General features: G+C 44.9%; 1 protein-coding gene across 1 annotated transcript in view; it reads right to left on the reverse strand.

The window, feature by feature from the left end:
• Nucleotides 1-2,644: 2,644 nt before the first annotated feature.
• Nucleotides 2,645-20,828, reverse strand: part of LOC149460251 (3-galactosyl-N-acetylglucosaminide 4-alpha-L-fucosyltransferase FUT3-like) — a 35,603-nt gene continuing 17,419 nt past the window's right edge. The window contains exon 2 of the mRNA XM_089679920.1: nt 2,645-4,018. Within this exon, the coding sequence (XP_089536046.1) occupies nt 2,944-4,008 (1,065 nt within the window). The 5' untranslated portion in view covers nt 4,009-4,018 and the 3' untranslated portion in view covers nt 2,645-2,943. The remainder of the gene's footprint in view (nt 4,019-20,828) is intronic.

Raw genomic sequence — 20,828 nt, forward strand, 5'->3', positions numbered from 1 at the left:
GCCTTGGCAAAGCTACCTGCATTTGGATCTACTTATATATGAGAGCAAATATTTTCTCACTTTTGAAAGGTATATTAAACCCATATTGCACTTAATTTACCTCTGATCACTGAGAAATCTGTGTGCAACCGAAAGTGACTTCACTTTATTTCCAACTATATTTCACAGAAGTCCTCAGTTGCCATTTTCAATTCAACCTCACCGTACTTACCCTGCAGCACACATCTTCTGGAACAGGGCTAAGTTACTATTTATTTTACCACCTACCATTAATCTTTGAATCCTTAATATTATTTTCCTGTAATTATTATTCAAGAAGTTTGCTGCATTTACTTTCTGTGACAGCATTTTTCATTTTGTAATTGGGAGTGGGAAGTTGACATTTTTTTAATGTAGTTGGCACTTTCAGTTTCTTTGAAAACAATTTTCAGCACACTGTGCTCAAAAGTTTGCCAACCCTGAAATAGACTCACACACAGATTAGAGTGAACTGATATTTGTTTATATTAGAGTCAAGTATGAGCACAGTAGAGTAGCACAAAATTAAGGGTGGGTGTAAATAATAACAGTTATTCCTCCAAGTAACTTTAAGCAAAGGCCAACACATACAGCAAAAATCTCAATCAGTTCTGGACATTCTGCAAATCAAAATCTAACCAAGGACCTCAAGTCTGAGATGTTTCTGTCCCCAGTGAGCAAAGGGGAAACTACCGAGGAAAAAGGCTGGCTAACTTTGGGTCCTCAAAAGCTGATGACAAGGTTCAAATCTGAGATGAAAACAGAACTCTTTAATTAGGAAGGCTAGGCTACTCCCTGCAGTGAAAGATCTTCTATGTGTTTGTTGGGGCCCAGTTGGTGCACTACAAGAATTCAGATCTCCTTGATTGCAACAAGTGGAAGCCCTCAAAAGGATTTATTAGAGCACATGCATTATCACTTTAAGGCACAAGATGAAATGCAGGTTTTAAGCAAGAGATTTAAGAGGTGGGCAGAGGCAGTTGTTAACAATGGTGTAATTCCTCCTTTTGCTGCAGTAGTAAATGGCTACAAGGAAAAGTGTCCCCTGGTGGATGTAAGCAAATTTTAGTTTTACAGGTCTACTTCTGCCATCAATTATTTGGATATTACATTATTGAGTGACCATCAGATCTCTAAAATTGACTTCTACTTATAGGAAACCCAGTCCGGGTAATGCTACACTTTTTCCCTAGTTGTCTCCCCAAACATACAATTAATGCTATCATGGTAGGGAAATTCATATGAGCCAGGAGAATCTTCTCCATGGATCTTTTGTTTGCTGCAAAATGCAATACCATTAAAACAAGTTTTTGAATAGAAGCTACCCCCTGTGGAATTTGGATAGCCTATAATGTGGTGTCATGCAGATCCAGAATGGATTTGTTGTCTAGTATGGATCCAGCCACAGACTGCCTTAAATCTAAATCCAATAGGAAAAGAAGAATTAATTTTGTAAAGACTTTCTTGGTGGAGTTCAACAAGATAATAGCGTTAATGAAGAAAAATATACCCATTTTAAATACAGATAAATCATTTTATAACATTCTGTCCAAAGGCGTTAATTTAGTATTCGCAGGGCTCCTATGCTGCGTTCCATTTTGGCTCCTATTCACATACGGTCATTTTAAAAGACAAAAACCTGGCTATCTTATCTGGGTTCTTTTTGCAGTGGAATAGAAAAATTGTAGATATTGTATAATTCATAAATTCAGCAAAAATGTTATAACATTGGTTACAGGAGCGATGTATGACATTGGCCAGAATATTAATTGTGGCTCAGACCACATAGTCTATGTAGTACAATGTGCTAAATAGGGACCATAGATGACATAACAATATGTATTCTCTTCTCCTTGTGACACACACACACACACATATATATATATATATATATTTATTTATTTTGTTACATATTCTTTGCTGCCTTTTTCTGCCTCTGTAATGGCTTCCTGCACTGGTTAATTTTGGGTTTTTCTTTTTGCTTTAGAGCAATTTTAATGCATGTATTTGGAATACTATGTAAGTGTGTTTTATGCACAGTGGCTAAATGGTTAGCACTTCCGCCTGGCAGTACTAGGGTCCTTGGTTCAAATCCCAGCCACGGCACCTCCTGCCTGGAGTTTGCATGTTCTCCCTGTGCCTGTGTGGGTTTCCTCCAGGTACTCCGGTTTCCTCCCACACTCCAAAGACAGGCTGGTAGGTTAATTGGATCCTGTCTAAATTGGCCCTAGTATACAGTATGTATGTATAAATGTGAGTTAGGGACCTTAGATTGTATGCCCCTTGAGGGTTAGGGACTGATGTGAATGTACAATTTATATGTAAAGTGCTGCGTAAATGGACGGCGCTTTATAAGTACCTGAAATAAATAAATATTAGCCATGACTAAGGACTGATTTGTCTGAAATGTGTTGGCTATTTTAGATTTGTACATGCCTTAATAAAGAAGTGTACAGTTGGATTTCATTCGGAGTGCCGGCCATTCCTGTACTTTATGTGTTTTTCTTATCTGTCTGGAATTAAGTCCTATGTATAAGCTGATCAACTTCTATATCTATATTCTATGACATATTTATATTTCATAAACAGTTCTTTTTTACTCAGAAAAAAAATACAGTAAATATATTTTTTATCAAATATTTTTTTTTAATGCATGGTCTGTTCCTCAGGTGTTTTATTACAGCATACATAAAAGGCTTCCTGACATGTTTTATGAACAATGTGCACTCCAGGAGCATTTCATTGCCACGTTTTCACATTTAGCTCAAGCAAAACCACCTTACGTGAAAATAAGCAACAAATAAAAACATTACTAAAAAGATGTAAGTAAAGCATTCATTGCTTTAAATGATATAACTTATATACTTAGTATATAAGGGTACAAATGAAAAAATAGCAAGTCTTTGATCATTTGTTGTTAGCTCATTATGAAGAGGTGCCATTTCCCAGAAACCATTTTGCTATGCTAGGAATGACCTGGTAATGAGGACCATTTTTTAAGGCCATGCACACTTGACAGTAACTAAGTTGCCATCCACCCCCATTCTTTACATAATATCGAGATCTCCAGTTGAAATACTTTCTGTATTTCTCATCATCTTTGTCCAACTCAAGAAGGTACATGGCCAGATCCTTTGGGCTTGGAAAATCATTGACATGAATAAAAGCATCTCCAGGGACAAAACGTTCATAGTTCTCACGGGAGGTCCCTAGCACAACTGGCAAGGTCCATGTGCCAAATGCATTTGACCATAGTTTTTCAGTGATGTAATCTTTAAAGACAGAATTCTCAAAGGCCAGATAGAATTTATACTGAGAAATGGTCTTATTGAAGTCATCCCAGGACAGTGCAATGTGTCCTTTACCATAAACATCAATCGGAATATATTTTTTCAGTTCTTCATAATATGCTGTTCTCCAGACACCTGGGTAGAACTTACTAACTACCCAAGCCACCAGCTTGGATTTGGTTGGGATGGTGATGTTTTGTGGCTCTTTAAAGGCTATTAGCTGACCATAAGGTCTGAAGATATCTGCATCCTTGCGAAATGTCAATGTCATGTTAAAAAGGCCATCCAGCCAATGTAGGTTGGTAATGATAAGTGGTGGCTCCATGTTAAACCAAACCCAATGTTGAAAATGAGGTCTTGGCTCCTGGGGCACTGATCTTTTATCGTACATGATATCTACATGATGCATGACCACGGCATCAGCAATGCCATAGAGATTTCTGTTTGCTGTTAGTTTGCAGTCTGAGATACCAAATTCAGCCTGGCATCTGTCCAACGGAAAATGGTCTCCAAAAGGCCAGACCCAAACCAGGACAAGAGTCTCGTTTTGTCTTTTCATAAGAGGAATATCTGTTTGTTGATTTTTCAAAGGCAGTAGAGAAAAATCTGATTTATTCCAGAAGTAAAAAAGTATGACCAGTGCAAGGAGTAGGAGACATATGGCCAGCATTGGTTTGAATAAGCACTTCATAATAAACATGGTGATGTCCCTGCAAGAGACCAAGAAATATGTAAGAAGCGAGTTTATGATTCACGCCATACCTACAGCTGAAATATCTGTTCTAGATGCCCTGACCCTTTTTGAGCCTGTTTAGTTAGAAGTGTATCCATAGCTTTAGTTAAGGCACATTTCCTCTTAGACAGTTGTCATCAGAATGGGTGTCCCAGTGTGAAGATTTCCTCTTTCCTCCTGTTCAGATGACAACTGCTGTTCTGCTGGCTATTGGCCATTGACTAACCTGACAGAGGTTCTAATATTTCCTTAGTTTGCTTAAAGGCATTGCAAACATTCCTACCTGCACCTTGTGTTTCTCACCCGCATAAGATGTGCATTGATCATGTAGTTTCACGCTGCCATTTGTTGCACAACCTATAGTACAGGGGTATAGCTGTTGCCAAACTACATGTTCCATAACTCATTCATCTCTGGAAGTCATGCTTGTGACTGTCAGAGTGTGCAATGCCTTATGGGATTTGGAGTTCTGCAACAGCTGGAAGGTTGAACATTTCCCTACCCCTGCTATAGTGGATTAAATCTTCACATTCCTATGTCAGCACTTTTTGTTTGTGGAGAAATTTGAGGTAATTGGAATTGCTCTGCACAGGTTACTGAATGACCTCTGTCTTTTGTGTGAAAACTAATATTTCAAGTGAAGAAACTATATATCTCACAATCCCTGGGTCTCTATGTCCAGCATTCCTGCAGGTGAGAGCTACACAGCAATTATAGCAGACATGGACACAAGCAGGCAGAATATTCACAGACACACAGAGAGACATCATACAGCTGAAATATTTTTTTCACATCAGCAAACCCACTTTTGAGATGCAACACAGAACGGATGGCAAGGCATGTATTGGATGCTGTATGGCCCAGAACAGGAGTTTGTCTTTTTTTAAACAAATCCGTGGGGGCACAAAAGTGAAATGGTATACTTACCTCTTCCCCAGTTTTAGTGACACCAAGACTAGGGTGACATCATCATCTTTCTCCCAGGAAATTCTAGGTAGCTCAGTGCTGTAGAATCCTCCTGCAAGGATGGTGCAGTACAGAAGATGGGGGAAGGTTTTATATTAGCTACACCCCCCTCCCTCATCAGTTATCAGTTTACCACCTCTACTAGGATGGCCACCTTCTCTTACAAACACAGTGAAGCACAAGGCATGGTAAGTCAGTAATATGGAAAGATCAGCTGCAATGGCAATGCTGGTCACTAGTCCTTTGCCCTTTGCTTGTCCCTTTGGAGCACAGCTTACACAGTACAGGTCTAGTTTATTATAGTCTGAACATGGCTGGCTGAGAAATATATAACTTAAAAGTAACTGGACATCTTCACAACTTCCTAGATAGGACATATTATTATTATTATAATACAGGATCAGGGGCGGACTGACCATTTGGAAACTTGGGCACTGCCCGAGGGCCCGGGGTCAGTAGGGTCCCCCATGAGATGCCCCTGGTACCTTTTTCATAGGCTTTTTTGAGTTTGGTCAAGGACACAGGGGCTCCATGATCCCCTATTGCCCGGGGGCCCCATGAGTTGTCAGTCCGCCCCTGTACAGGATTTATATAGCGCCAAACGTTTGCTCAGCACTTTACAATATAAAGGGAGACCATACAGCAATGATACAGTTCAATACAAGAGGGTTAGGAGGGCCCTGCTCCTTGGAGCTTACAATCTAAGAGGGGGAAGTTGGTGGTGCAAAAGGTAATATCTTTGGGTGATGAATTGATAGAAGGAATACAAGATTCCGTTATTAACTGAAGGTGAGATAGACTTCTCTGAAGAGATAGGTTTTCAGAGATCGCCTAAAAGTGGGCAGAGTAGGCAATAGTCAGATAGATTGGGGTAGAGAGTTCCAGAGGATGGGGGAGGCTTTGGAGAAGTTCTGGAGATGAGCATGGGAGGAGGAGACTAGGGAGCTAGAGAGCAGGAGGTCGTGGGAGGAGTGGAGAGGACGTTTGGGTGATATTTGGAGACAAGGCTTTTAAAGTGCCGCCTATCGTTAATAAAAATGTATGTACTTTGTTGCCATTGCACAGGCATACGCAATTTTAAAGCATGTCATGTTTGGTATCTATTTACTCAGTGTAACATAATCTTTTATATTTTATCAACAATTGGGCAATATATTGTGTTTTCCCTAGTCATCTTCTAGGACAGCTTCACAGGAGAGATAGGCTCCTCCCAGGAAACACCCGTTCCACCTTCTTTTCCTATAAGTAGCCTCTCTCCCTGGGGGACCCTCAGTATTAGTGTTTCCTCCGGCCAGGAACAACGCTATGCCCGTTTGTTTTTATTTATTTTCCTGGCTGTCTGGCGGCGTACAGAGGCCCCCTGGATGGGGCCCCCCTTCTTCCTCTTCTCAGCAAGGCAGGAGCCTTGTGGGGTGGCTTCACCCAGGTTTTTCCCCTGAACACACCCTCTTGGGGTTGGGGGAGACAGACCCCTTGTACGGTCCAGCGGGGCTCTCCAGGGGGTAGAGCCCGCTCTGCCGACCTGCTTGCAAGAGCCACTATGTTGTGGGGCAAAGCCTACCTTCCTCCCAACATCTCCACAGCATGGGAACGAGGAAGTGCGGGCTGGGACACCGCGTAATTTCCAGGCGCCGGGACTGTGACGTCACTTCTGGCCCCGGAGAAACAGGAAGTGGACCGCCGCCATCTTGGATATGGGCAGCAGGCCGCAAATTTTCCCCATGCCATGGCTGCTCCATCCACCAGCGGCCGTGAGAGGGTAGTCGGCGTGCCTGGACTCAAGGGAGGGGCGGAGCCCCACCAACCCTGTAAAAATAGCCGCACTGAGGGCAGGCTGCAGCAAGAATGGAGGCAGATCTGTAGGAGCTGGGGGAGGCCAGCAGCAAGGTAAGAGCCTTTTGGGCTGCCACTTCCACTCCCCCTCCTGACCCCCCACCCCTTATGTCTTCCGGCGGGGGTCTCGGGGGTTGGGGTGGGCGGCCTGAAGGCATATGGGGTCTTCTCTCCTCCCTCTCCTCCCTCTCCTCCTCTTCTCTCTCCAGCACCTTAGGGCTTTCTGGGTGCCAGTGGGTGCACGTACGACAGTCCCCTGGGGTCCTTGGCTTACAGGGGCCTATACCTTGTGTCTCCCTGTCCCTAGATGGGAACACAGGAGGAGGATATAGGGGGGAAAAGAAACTCCTTGTGAGACAAAGAAAAAATGCGCTACCTGCAGGAAGAAGCTAGCTAGCGCTTGGCGAAAGCAGCTGTGCCAAGAATGTATTGATAGGCTGATTAAGAAAGAGTCGGGATCTCTCTTCAAAGATTTTCTACAAAACATGATGCAGGAGATGTCTAAAACCTTTCAAAGTTTTAGGGAGCAGAGGCAGGAACCAGCCCCGGATGAGCCTCAACCTGGCACATCAGGCATTTCCCCATCGGAAAAGAGAAGGAAGCAAGACCAGGCCACCATCGCGGGTCAAGGAGAGGAACCTTCTGGTACTTCCGACTCGGAGGAAGGCGAGACGGAAGACCAGGATCACAGATCGCAAAGGTTCCTTTTACCAGTAGAAGATATGAAAGTCCTCTTGAAGGCAATCTATGATACTCTGGATCTGGAAGAGGAACAACCAGATCTCTCTCTGCATGAACAGCTATACGCAGGGATACAAAAGAGAAGCAGCTGCACATTCCCGATCCATTCCACCCTATGGTCTACCATAAAAAGGGAATGGGAAGAGCCAGAAAGGAAGGCTTTCTTTCCTAAAAACCTTAAAAGGTGATTTCTGTTTAAAGAAGAAGATGCGTCTGTGTGGGAATCCTGCCCGAAACCAGATGACCCCCTTTCGAGGATCTCAAAATCGACGGACTTATCCTTCAAAGACGGAGGTTCCCTAAAGGACCCAATGGACCGCAAAGCAGACATGGTCCTCAAAAGAGTGTGGGAAGCATCTGCAGTGAACTTTAAACCGGCAGTAGCCACAACCTGCGTTTCCAGAACCCTAGATGTATGGCTAGGACAGCTCCACTCTCACCTTGAATAAGGCACGTCAGCGGAGGAGATCCTGAAATCACTATCAGTCTTGGAAAAAGCAGTGGCTTTTATCGCAGACGCGTCAGCGGAGACCATCAGATATACAGCAAGATCGACTGCGATCATAAATTCAGCCTTAAGAGCTATCTGGTTAAAATCCTGGCAGTGGGACGTCGCCTCCAAATCCAGGCTCTTCCTCGAACGGCCTGCCCTTCGAGGGAAAACTCCTCTTTGGGCCAGAGCTAACCTTGGTCCTAGAGAGGTCGGCCGTCAAAAGGAAAGGATTTCCAGTCCCCAGCAAGCAAACGGGACAACATTTTTTTCGCCCCAACAGGCAGTATACAACAAGAGAGGCCATGTTTCAGGGATAGAGGAGGGGCTGGGGCTCCAAAGGGGAAGGGAGAAGGGAGGCTTCCTCTTGAACCCCAACCAGGTCAAATCCAAGACTCAGCCCAAGTGACTGGCGAAGCCAAGTGGGAGGAAGACTAGGACACTTCCACACACAATGGCTGAAGACTACCCAGAACGCATTCATCCTAGACACAATTCGCAATGGCTACAGGATAGAGTTTTCAAGACTCCCCCCTTGGAGGTTTTTCGCGACCCCCTTACCAAGGGACAGGGAAAGGACAGATGCACTGGTGATGTCAGGGCTCCAGGAATGACCAGAAGTGTGTGGACCGACACAGGGAAACACAGACTTCAGGTATAGCGTGTAAACAAGATAATTTATTAAGGACAACACAAACATAAACGCAGTGCAACAAACCAAACCCAAAAATAACACAAATACTGTACATACAACAAGGTGAAACAAACCCAAACCTAAACTGATATATATATATATATATATATATATATATATATGGAGCACAATGTAGTCAGGTGGGCCGGGTCGGTAGCTAACGGGCAAACAGGGTACCAGGAGCGAGCGGAAGAGTGGTCAGGAATAGCCGAGGTCAGGACAGGCGGAGTTCGTTCAGAGTCAGGATCAAAGCAGGATCAGGCAGGAAGCAGACAGGATGCAGGTACCGGGGCTCATGGGAAACATACACCAAGGCACTGATCACAGGCCTGGTCTTGCTTAAATACACCTCCTGCAATCAGCCTCAGGTGATGGCCTGATTGCAGGAGTGAGATTCTGGCTGCTGAGAGCACCCGCTGGCCAGCCTTGGTACTGCAGCCCACAAGGCAGGTGAGTCCCACCACCATTGGCGAGTCCATTCCTGACAGGTGAACCTCCTGGAAGGGATGCTCCAACAGAATGTGGTCTGTCAGCTGAAGGAGGAAGAGAGGGGAAGGGGATTTTTCTCTCATTTTGTTCTAAGAAGAAAGGCGTCTGGAAGTTACACAATGATACTCAACCTGAAGAAGGTGAACGAATTCGTAAAGCCCCAAAAATTCTGCATGGAAACAATACACACGATGAAAGAACTCCTTCCGCCGGGTGCATTTATGACGTCAATAGACCTAAAGGACGCATACCTTCACGTCCCAATAAGGGAAGAATCAAGGAAGTTTCTAAGGTCCGCACTAAAAGGCAAACGAAGAACGAACTTATTTCAATTCTATGTACTCCCTTTCAGTCTATCTTCAGCTCCAAGAATATTCACAAAGATCCGAGGAAACCTCTTCAAGCCGTGAAGTTAGAGGGGATAAATATCATCCCCTATCTGGACGACCTGCTCTTATTTTCGGACACAGAAAGAGGCCTGAAATCACACGTAGAGCACACAATATCCTTCCTGGAAAACCTAGGTTGGTTAATAAACATGGAGAAATCACAGCTAGTCCCTTCCAGGAGGATCACGTATCTGGGATACATTCTGGATTCCACAAATACTTGCTTATACCTGACCACAGAGAAAGCACTCAAACTACAACAAGACATGAAGACCTTCCGAGGGATGGCGATCTGCACAGTCAGAAACACCATGAAGTTTATTGGGCACATGACAGCTGCCATACCAGGGGTACAATGGGCACAACTACACTCCAGAGCAATGCAGAACCACGTCTTCTCTCACTGGGATGGCAGCCAAGCATCCCCAGATTCCAGCATCCGCCTCACGCACAAAGTGAGAGAATCACTAGAATGGTGGGGGAACATCCACACACTAAAGGCGGGAAGGAAGTGGAAGCAAGTCAACCCAATAAGAATCACCACAGATGCAAGCATGTGGGGGTAGGGTGTGCATATGGAGGACTGCCTGACCCAGGGCAAGTGGGACCCGGAGATCTCAGGGAGGTCATCAAACTTCAGAGAATTATTGGCAATTTTCAGAGCTCTCACTGCTTTTCAGAAGAAGATAGAAGGGAAAGAGGTTCAGATCTTGTCCGACAACACAACGGCGGTCACATACTTAAACAGGGAGGGAGTCACGAGATCCTCGAAACTGATGGAACTAGCGGAAATCCTCCTGAGTTTGGCAGAAAGGAATCTAAAATCCATCACAGCGTTACACCTGAAAGGGGATCTAAATCAGCTGGCAGACCAGTTGAGCCGGGAGGAAGTCAACCAGTCAGAGTGGTGCCTCAGCTATACAATGTTCGACAAAATCTGCACCAGATGGGGTACTCCCTCCATGGACCTCTTCGCCAACAGGAAGAATGCAAAACTAGAGAAGTACTTCTGCCTGCAAAAGGACCACAGGAGCGCAGGGACAGACGCACTAGCCCAACAATGGGAAAGAGACCTCCTCTAAGTTTTCCCATCATTCAGATTGCTACCAAGAGTGATACAGAAGATACAGTCACCCCAAGCCAGGGTCATCCGGATTGCTCCATTTTGGCCCAAAAGATCATGGTTCTCCCTGATGAAGGAACTGAGCCTAACGGGCCCGTGGATGATACTGCCCGCGCGCGACTTACTCGCACAAAGGGCAGTGGTACACCCACACCTGGAAAAGCTATCCCTGACAGCTTGGCTTCTGAGCGGAACAGGCTAGCTGGAAAAGGGTTATCAGAAAGAGTAGTCGCCACCATCTTAGACAGGCGGAAAAAGTCGACAAACACCATATATGACAAAATCTGGAGAATATTTTCCTTCTGGAGAAGCAGGAACAAGTCGTCAGGGGTCCCCATCCTAAATACAGTACTCAAATTCCTTCAAGTCGGGCCAGACAAGAACCTGGCCGCCAATATTCTTAAAGTGCAACTAGCCGCTCTGTCTAATTGTATGGAGCTGAGATTGGCAGAAGACCCCTTAGTAATCAGATTCCTGAGGGCCATCTCCAGACGCCGAGTTCTGTCCATGTCAAAGTACCCTATATGGGACCTAGACACAGTTCTAAAAAGTTTTCAGCAAGAACCTTTTGAACCCTTGGAGGAATGCTCTCTCAGGCATTTGACTATCAAAACCACCCTCCTCATAGCTCTGATCTCCGCTCGCAGTCAGCGAACTACAAGCTCTGTCGGTAATAGAACCATACTGCACAATTCTGTTGGACAGAATCATCCTCCGCATGGATCTGGCATTCCTACAAAAAGTCACGTTGCATTTCCATAGATCACAAGAAATAGTAATACCATCCTTTGATAGAAACCCAAGCAACGCCAAAGAGGGTGACTACAACAAAATTGATATAAGGAGATGCTTAATTGCGTACATTGAGTGCACGGAAACATGGTGGCGCTCATCCAGTCTCTTCATCTTATTCCAAGGCCCAAGGAAGGGATACAATGCCTCCAAAGGCACCATCACAAAATGAATAAGAGAGGCCATCTCAGAGGGATACAAAACTGCGTAACTGGCACCTCCACCTGGCTTAAAGGCGCATTCAACCCCACCGCAGCTACCTGGGCGGAAAAGGCTGGGGCCTCCCCCAGACAGATCTGCAAGGCCGCAACGTGGTCCAGCTTCAGCACCTTCACCGGACACTACCGGTTGGACCTGATCAGCAACAAAGACCAGGCGTTTGGCAGAAAGGTCCTGCAAGCGACAGCCCTGCCCTAATCTACGTATTCCTATTCAATCCTCTCATGTGAAGCTGTCCTAGAAGATGACTAGGGAAAATGCAGTTATTTACCTGTTAACTGTATTTCCAGGAATCTTCTAGGACAACGTAACTCCCTCCCGATTACTGTGCACTTATATGCTGGTGTTCCGTCATGCAATGAACTAGTGATATATTGTTTCTACTGCCATCTTTATGCTTTCTCCTAGGCCTTCGGTCATATTCCTGTACTGAGGGTCCCCCAGGTAGAGAGGCTACCTATAGGAAAAGAAGGCGGAATGGGTGTTTCCTGGGAGGAGCCTATCTCTCATGTGAAGCTGTTCTAGAAGATTCCTGGAAATACAGTTAACAGGTAAATAACTGCGTTTTTATGCATTAGAATTTTAAAAAGTGTATTTTTCCCAAAAGATTTGCATTTGAAAAATCGATGCGCAAATACTGTGTTACATAAAAAAATTTCAACCCCCACCATTTTATTCTCTAGGGCCTCTGCTTTAAAAAAAATATATAATGTTTGGGGGTTCAAAGTCAATTTTTAGCAAAAAAACCTAATTTTTCAAGTGAACAAAAAGTGTCAGAAAAGGCTTGGTCTTCAAGAGTGGGTGATGTGTGGCATAAGCTTCTAATGTTGGCCCTGAAATGCCATGATAGTAGAATCACCCCCAAAATGACCCCTCCAAGGTATTTGCATGGTGAGTGTTTTGCAGATCTCATTTGTTGTCGCATGTTTTTGGAAAATAAAGAAAGAAAATAAAAAAATGTTTTCTTTTTTTCTTTTTCAAAACCCTGTGATAAAAATGATATCTGTAAAATACCATGCCTCTTATCAAATACCTTGGAGGGGTCATTTGATAGGAGGATGCATCTCCGCTACACAGTCATCTATCACACTTAGTATACCTTAAACTAAACCTCCCTCAACACTTTCCTCTTTTAACTTTGCTACTACTGAAGAGGTCACTAAAGTTTTCTCAGAAGTTACTACGGTCACCCTCTTCTTCTGTCCTATGCTCCCTCACTCACATCTTCAATCTCTCCCTCTCTAATGGTGCCTTCCCCATCCCACTAAAGCATGCACAGATCACTTCCGTACTTACAAAGCCCTCGCTGGACCCTCACAGCCTGAACAACTTAAGACCCATCTCCCTGCACCCATTTAGATCTAAATGTACATTAGTTTACGAATGGCATCAATCTTGTTTTTGAAATGATTTGCAATCTCGTAAGCAGTGAATGAGTTACTGGGTGGAGGTGGAGAAAGTAGAGAGTTAAAAGTAGAGAAGAGATGATGAGGACTGGATGACAAGGTATTAATAAGAGTGACAAAGTAGGCTTGTTTGGCAGCATGGAGGAAGGAATTGTATGTTAAGAAAGCAGATTTATATAAGGTGAATGCTTGTTGAGATTTGGTTTCACGCCACATTCGCTCCAGTGCACGACTGTGTTGCTTAAGATTTCTGGTGTTATCAGTCTGCCACGGTTGTAATGGTCGGGGCCTGATACTTCGTGTAGTTAGAGGAGCAAGTGAGTCTAGTGTGGCTGAAAGTGAACTGTTGTAGACAGCAGTGGCCAGGTCAGGGCAGGACAGGGGAGAGATTCTGTCATAGAGGCGGTCAGCTGCAGAGTGGAAAAGAAAAGGGTTCAAGTTGTGAAGGTTTCTGTGGGTAACGGTTTGCTACTTGGAGAGAGTGTTTGAAGATGAGGACACTGTGTAGGTGATGAGATTGTGATCAGAGAGAGGAAAGGGGGTGTTTGTGAGATTGTAGGGAGTGCAAAGATGGGGAAAAACAAAGTCTAATGTATTCCCATCAGAGTGAGTGGAGGACTGTGTCCATTGTGTTAAGGCAAAAGATGAGGTTAGGTTGAAGAGTTGGGACGTAGCTGGGTTGTTCACATTAACCTCTTCCACACCACAGTATAGCTGATATACTGCTACTCGGCAGCACCTGTGTGCAAAATCACATGTATATATATGTGATTTTTCATTTCCGGGTAGAGGGTGTGCGCCCTACCTGCACCACCGATCACGGCCCCAGGTGTCAATCACCAGGTCCCGGACGGTGATTACCTGCCAGGTGCCCGGTGATTGCCGAGGATCACCAATTGGGAGGAGGGCTGTTTTGTTTACTGTCACTTGATACATTGTACACAAAACCGCAGTGTTGGCAGAATCAGGCCTGATCTCTGCTAGCACTTGACGGTAAATTTTTTTATAGTGGTTCAAGCAGTCCCTGACAGCCAGGTGCTCTATGGCAAGTCCCATAAGGGCAGTACAAGCTGGTGCGATAGCAAGCACAAGTAGTGTCCCGCAGTCACCAAGAATTCGCACACAGACCCGTAGAGCCCCTAGTATCCTTCCGGATGTGCTTGCAAATCCTGATTGGTTGCCCACAATTTCTGCAGCACCTGTACTTCCCCCATTCACTGTCCAACCCGGAATTCAGGTGGAAACAGCAAATTTAACTACTGCCCTTGATTTGTTTTAGCTGTTTTTTACACAAGATCTGTATGTCTTGATTGTGGATCAAAGCAATTTATATGCACAATAGTTTATTGACGCCAACCCAAATTCAAACCTTGCCAGACCATTCCCATGGAAATCCATTATGGTTTTTAAAGTTTTTTTGGGCCTAACCCTCAACATGGGCATTACTAAAAACATTGTGGTTGTACTGGTCCTCAGACCCGATTCATCATATGCCCATGTTCTCTGCTGCCACATATACCCATGGCTTGTGTGAGAAATATATAATTTAAGTGACAACTTTGTGTAAAAAAAAAAAGTTTTTGTCAAGAACTTATGGACTCAATATGCCTCTCAGAAGATAGCTTAGGGTGTCTACTTTCCAAAAAGGGGTTATTTGGGGTGTTTGTACTTTTGTATTAGTTTGTAGACAGTAGAACTTTCACACAAAGCAGTCAATATACACTTATTGGGATTTTTTTTACCAAAAACATGTAGCAGGTTTCATTTTGACCTAAATTTATGACAACATTTGAGTTTTTTTGGATATTTTTTATGCCAGAAATTTGAAAATTTTGAAAAAAACTAAATATTTTCTGTCTTTTTTTTGTTTATAGCGCAAAAAATAAAAAGTGCACAGGTGATCAAATACCACTGAAAGAAAGCTCTATTTGTGTGAAAAAAAAGGACAGAAATTTAATTTATGTACAGCATTGCATGACCGCTCAATTGTCAGTTAAACTGGTGTAGCGCTGTATAGCAAACAAGTGGCGTAAATTACAGTATCTATACCATAGTTTGTAGACGCTATAACTTTCACACAAAGCAATCAATATACACTTATTTGGATTTTTTTTTACCAAAACCATGTAGCAGAATACATCTTGGCCTAAATTTATGAATAACTTTGAGGTTACTATATATTTTTTATAGCCGAAAGTAAAAAAATATAATTTTTTTCCAAAATTTTTGGCCTTTTTTTTGTTTATAGTGCAAAAAACAAAAAGCACACAGGTGATCAAATACCACCAAAAGAAAGCTCTATTTGTGTGAAAAAAAGGATGTAAATTTCGATTAGGTACAGCATTGCATGACCACGCAATTACCAGTTGAAATAGTGCAGCGCCGAATAGCAAACAGGCCTAGTCAGGAAGGGGGGTAAATCCTCAGGATGGCAAGTTTTTAATGGGGATGCTAAAATCTCCAAGAATGATAGTGGGCATTTCAGAGGAGAGAAAGTAGGGTAACCAAGCAGAGAAGTCATCAAGAAAGTACGACACCGGTTCAGGAGGTCGGTAGATCACTGCAATCTTCAGAGAAATGGGATAAAACAGCCGAATGCAGATAGTCTTGAAAGAAGAGAAGTATAGAGAGGGAGGGTTAGGGAGGACTTGAAAGGTGCTCAATGGAGATAGAAGTAAACCAACTCCACCTCCTTTCTGACCACTCGGTCCGGCTAAGTGAGTCCGGAGAAGGCCTCCATAGGAAAGTACTACAGGAGAACAATCTGATGCTTGAAGCTAGGTTTCTGTAATTGCTAGTACGTTAAGGGAGATGGGCAGGCAGTTATGACATCATCATACAAAGGATATCAAATAACCCCTTTACATTTCTGTGTCACAAGATCAACAGATCACTAGTGATTCTGTGCAGTGTCAAGCTGTGGTACTTTGGGTCCAGCAGAGAAATCAGAATGAGGGCCAACCCTGAACCTAACTATAGTGCATAGTAGGGTGTCACACAGTAAGTGGGAATGGCAAATGGGCAACTTCAGGTTTGGTACCCCTCATATTTCATTTTTAATATGCTTAGTATCCATACCTTTTCTCATGTGTCTTCTGGTCAGTCAGGTGGTGAGTGGGGTCCACATCTCTGGTCGGTCAGCTGACGAGTTGTTGGTCCTCAGTGAAGAAGGGAATGATATCAATGTACTGTAGTTCTCTGCAACATTGTACTGTGAGCCCAGGTCAACATGATGACATATCCCCAGGGTTTGTCCATGATGCCCAGGGATCACATGAAGTGGGTGGAATTACGCTGGGTACCACTTGTGTTTTGCCCTGCAGTAAAATGACTTTTCAGCTTTGCTTAGAGGTTAAAGTATATGTGAATCCTCGCCTTATAAAACAACTCATTTAGTTTAAAATAGAAATGAATAGTAAAATATTTGTGTATAGATATACAAAATAGTATAAATACTACTACCATTTTATAAGTGATCACATACCTTCTAAGCACCTTATGCAGCTGACAACAAAGAGCTGGAGGAGGAGAAATAGCAGCACATTGAACTTCCCAGTGAATGGCTGTGCAGGGGGGGAGGGCGTGTCAGCAGAAGTCTGATCATTGAAGGAGAGCACTCTGAGTTTGCAGCACAGCCAGGGAACTGACCACGCTGTGCTCTAATGCCTAGTGTGGTCAGTTTTTAATAACAAAAGGAGGGACTGGCAGGAACACCAGGGATTTCACACAATGCAAAAAGAAGAGGATACTTTTTCATACAAGTACATGGTACAGCAGGCACATATCAGGAATATGAAATTTCAAATTTATATATTCTTTAAATGAAGTGCTAGGATCTGGGTAGAGGAAGATTTAAGGTCCAACTCTGGGCTCCGTCTCCCCCCAATTGAACTACCAACAGGTGGCTCTCACTGGAAATGTGTTTTTCTGTTTTTTTTTCATAATTACTTTTCTGAACTCTTTGGTCTGGTCATGTAATGCAGAATGTCCTCTTTCTCCTTGCATCTTCTCTGACCTAGGCATTCTTCACTGATAAGGAGATCAGTACTTGCATGATCTATGGTGGTAGGGACATAATGTTCTGTACACATAGTATGTGCTCAGTCTTCTAGGTTGAATAGCACTTGGCAGCATTTTTTGGTGGTGAACAGCACTTGAGGACACATCTCTGGATGGATTGAAGGTGAGTACTGCAGCCAGAACTGTTTTTGTTTTCTTTTTAATAAAAATTTAGCCTGAAGTTGAACTTTAAGGGTTCAGAATGGAGTTATTTAGGGAATAGTCAAGGGCAAGAAAATGTGGGGACTATTTATAGAAAAAATTGTTGGACGCATATCACAGGCCATCGAGAATTCTGATTCTATTTTTCTTAATATCTCGGTTTCTATGATCGTCAGCTGCCTCTAGCGGCCACAATGCAGTGTTTTGCTTAACATGTTGATTTCCTATGAACATCAGCTCCATCTAATGGCCATAATGTAGTGTTTTCTGTTGGAAGTATTTCAGAGAAAAGCATTATGGCCACAAGATGGAGCTGCCAATCGTAAGTCAACATATTAAGCAAAATACAGTCAGAATGTATGAAGGGTGGGTGAATGCTTGTGACATTCACACAACTTTGGTTTTATAAATAGATCTCTTTGTGATCATAATTTATTTCAAATTTTTTGGCATCAAGAGCCCTGAACGTAAAACTACTTTACTTAAAAACAGCATTATTATTATTATACAGTATTTATAAAGCGCCAATAGTTCGCTCAGCGCTGTACATTACAAAGGGGGACAGAACATGTGACAGAACAATACCAATACAATGCAAAACATGAGGGGATCGAGGGCCCTGCTCTTTGGATCTTACAATCTAGGAGGGAGGGGATAGTGGTACAGGAGGAGATAGTTGTGGGGGATGGAGTGGTAGGAAGAGTGGAGGAGGTCGGTTAAGTTAGCAGGGGGTAGGGTAGGCTTCCCTGAAGAGATGGGTTTTCAGGGTGCTCCTAAAGGAGAGGAGAGTAGGTGATAATCTGATGGGTTGGGGCAGGGAGTTCCAGAGGATGGGTGACACCCTGGAGAAGTCCTGGAGGCGGGCATGGGAGGAGGAGACCAGGGAACTAGAGAGAAGGAGGTCTTGTGAGGAGCGGAGTGTGCATGCTGGGCGGTACTTGGATATTAGGTCAGTGATGTAGTTCGGGGCAGTATGGTGGACGACTTTGTACGTCAATGTTAGGATTTTGAATTTGATCCATTGCGCAATCGGAAGCCAGTGGAGGGATTGGCGGAAACGGAGCGGTTGGAAAGGTGAATGAGTCTGGCAGCCGTATGTCAGGGCAGGAGCCGAGGAACGGACAGGCAGGCCTAACAATGTAACGCACTGACTGACGACAACCACCACCCAAAGATCGAAGTCCCTCAGGGCGCGGAGTCTAAGTCCCAGGCTGCCCATCACCAGGGCCCCTGATGGTGGGGATGGACTTGACGCAGCCAGGAACCAGGTCGCGGCCCCCGAGACACCTCAGCTGCGGTAATGGCCGCTGCCAATGGCGTGTAGCTGGTGGAAGAGACAAAAGAGTAGTCAGACAGGCCGGGGTCAACAACAACAGGACAAAACAGTACAGGACAGCAGACGAGAATCACAGGTCACGAGCCGGGTTCAGCAACAGAGGGTCAGATCAAAGGAGAATACAAAGAATAGTCAAGTCACAAGCCGAATCAGATACCAGGAGAGTCAGAACAGAGTAATAGCGACACCAAGACACAAGACACAAGTGCAAAGAGCATGTGCGGGCCACAGGCTTATATGTCATCAGCCACGCCCCTCTGGGGGATGGACCTCAGAGACCTGAAGGCATAAAAGAATTCCCACCATGCACAGCAGAATCCAAGATGGACGCCAGCACATGGAGTAACATAACCTCAGGGAAAAGGTAGGACCTTGACACCGTATTCAGGATCAACTGAAGCGGGGATAGCCAGCGGCGAGGCAGGCCAGTGAGGAGGGAGTTGCAGTAGTCGAGTCGTGATACGATGAGGGAGTGGATGAGCTGTTTAGTGGTTTCTGGGGTTAGGAACGCACGTATTTTGGCGATGTTGCGGAGGTGGAGTCTGCACGAGTTTGTTAAAGATTGGACTTGGGGCTGGAAGGATAGGTTGGAGTCCAGAATGACACCAAGTACTCTGGCCTGCAGGGCGGGTTTGATATTGGCGTTGTTGGATGTGATGGAGAAGTCAATGGGGGGTGGGGTCCGGGCTGGGGGGAAGACAAGAAACTCCGTTTTGGAGAGGTTCAGTTTAAGGAAGTGGAGCGACATCCAATCTGATATGTCACTCAGTAGGTGTGTGATTCGGGCTGAGACCGAGGGGGTGAGGTGGGGGGTTGAGAGATAGATTTGTGTGTTGTTGGCATAGAGGTGGTAGTTGAAGCCGTGAGAGTGTATGAGTTGGCCAAGGGAGGAGGTGTAGATGGAGAAGAGAAGGGGCCCAAGGACAGAGCCTTGAGGGACCCAACAGAGAGGGGGAGTGAGGGGGAGGTGGTAGCATTATAGGTAACGCTGAAAGAGCGTTGTGACAGGTAGGATGAGAGCCAGGAGAGAGCAGAATCCCTGAGGCCGAGGGAGTGTAGTTTTTTGAGGAGGAGGGGGTGGTCGACTGTGTCGAAGGCCGCAGAGAGGTCAAGGAGTAGAAGCACTGAATAGTGGCCATTAGCTTTGGCGGTTAGAAGGTCGTTGGAGAGTTTGAATAAGGCGGTTTCGGTGGAGTGTAGGGGACGGAAGCCAGACTGTAGGGGATCGAGGAGGCAGTTGTCGTTGAGGTGAGAGCATAGGCGGGTGTAGACGAGGCGCTCGAGGAGTTTAGATGCAAAGGGGAGCAGGGAGATGGGTCTGAGGTTGTTCGGGTCATTGGGGTCCAGGGAGGGCTTTTTAAGTATGGGGGTGATGTGTGCATGTTTCAGAGGGGAGGGGAAAGTGCCTGAGGAGAGGGAGAGATTGAAGATGTGGGTGAGGGAGCGTAGGATGAAGGGGGAGGGAGGTCGTAGGAGTTGTGAGGGGATAGGGTCGAGGGGGCAGGTGGTGAGGCGGGCATCAGAGAGGATCTTGGAGACTTCCTCGATGGTGGTAAGGTCAACGGTGCGGAGTGTTCAGTATGAGGAATGTAGGGTGGGGTGGAAGTGGAGGTCAGAGCAGTGGTGGGGCCGTGGGAGAGGGGTGATGAGGGGGTAGCTGAGTGAAGGGGAAGGGGGTTGGATGCATGCTACCCAATCCTCATTACTCTTAGTGGTGGTACTGGGGGTGCAGACTGGACTACATCAAGGTTCTAGGCTGCATACCCTGTACCTAGAGAACTATCGAGAATTGTGTGATAGTGCTGTGGGGGTGTAGGAATATACTAAAAAGTCCAAAGGGTCCAAAGATATCTGTGGCAGTTCCTCAATGAGACTGAAGTAATTTCTATATCAAGGAAACAGCAGAGGGTGCCAACTAAGTGCTGTAGGAAAAGATGATTAAAAATCACAAGTGGCAACTCACAAGATGCATAAGGGTAAGAGCATGTCATCCATCCAGTGTGGTTTGCTGTTCAACCTCAGTGTGTCTTCAGTAGCCAGGAAGCAGATTCTGCTGTTAGGAGCTGTGTAGGACACCAGAAGCAAAAC

The sequence above is a fragment of the Staurois parvus genome, unplaced genomic scaffold (assembly GCF_062004578.1).
Source record: "Staurois parvus isolate SC_StPar_1 unplaced genomic scaffold, SC_StPar_1.0 ptg000232l, whole genome shotgun sequence".
In the NCBI taxonomy this organism is placed as follows: Eukaryota; Metazoa; Chordata; class Amphibia; order Anura; family Ranidae; genus Staurois; species Staurois parvus.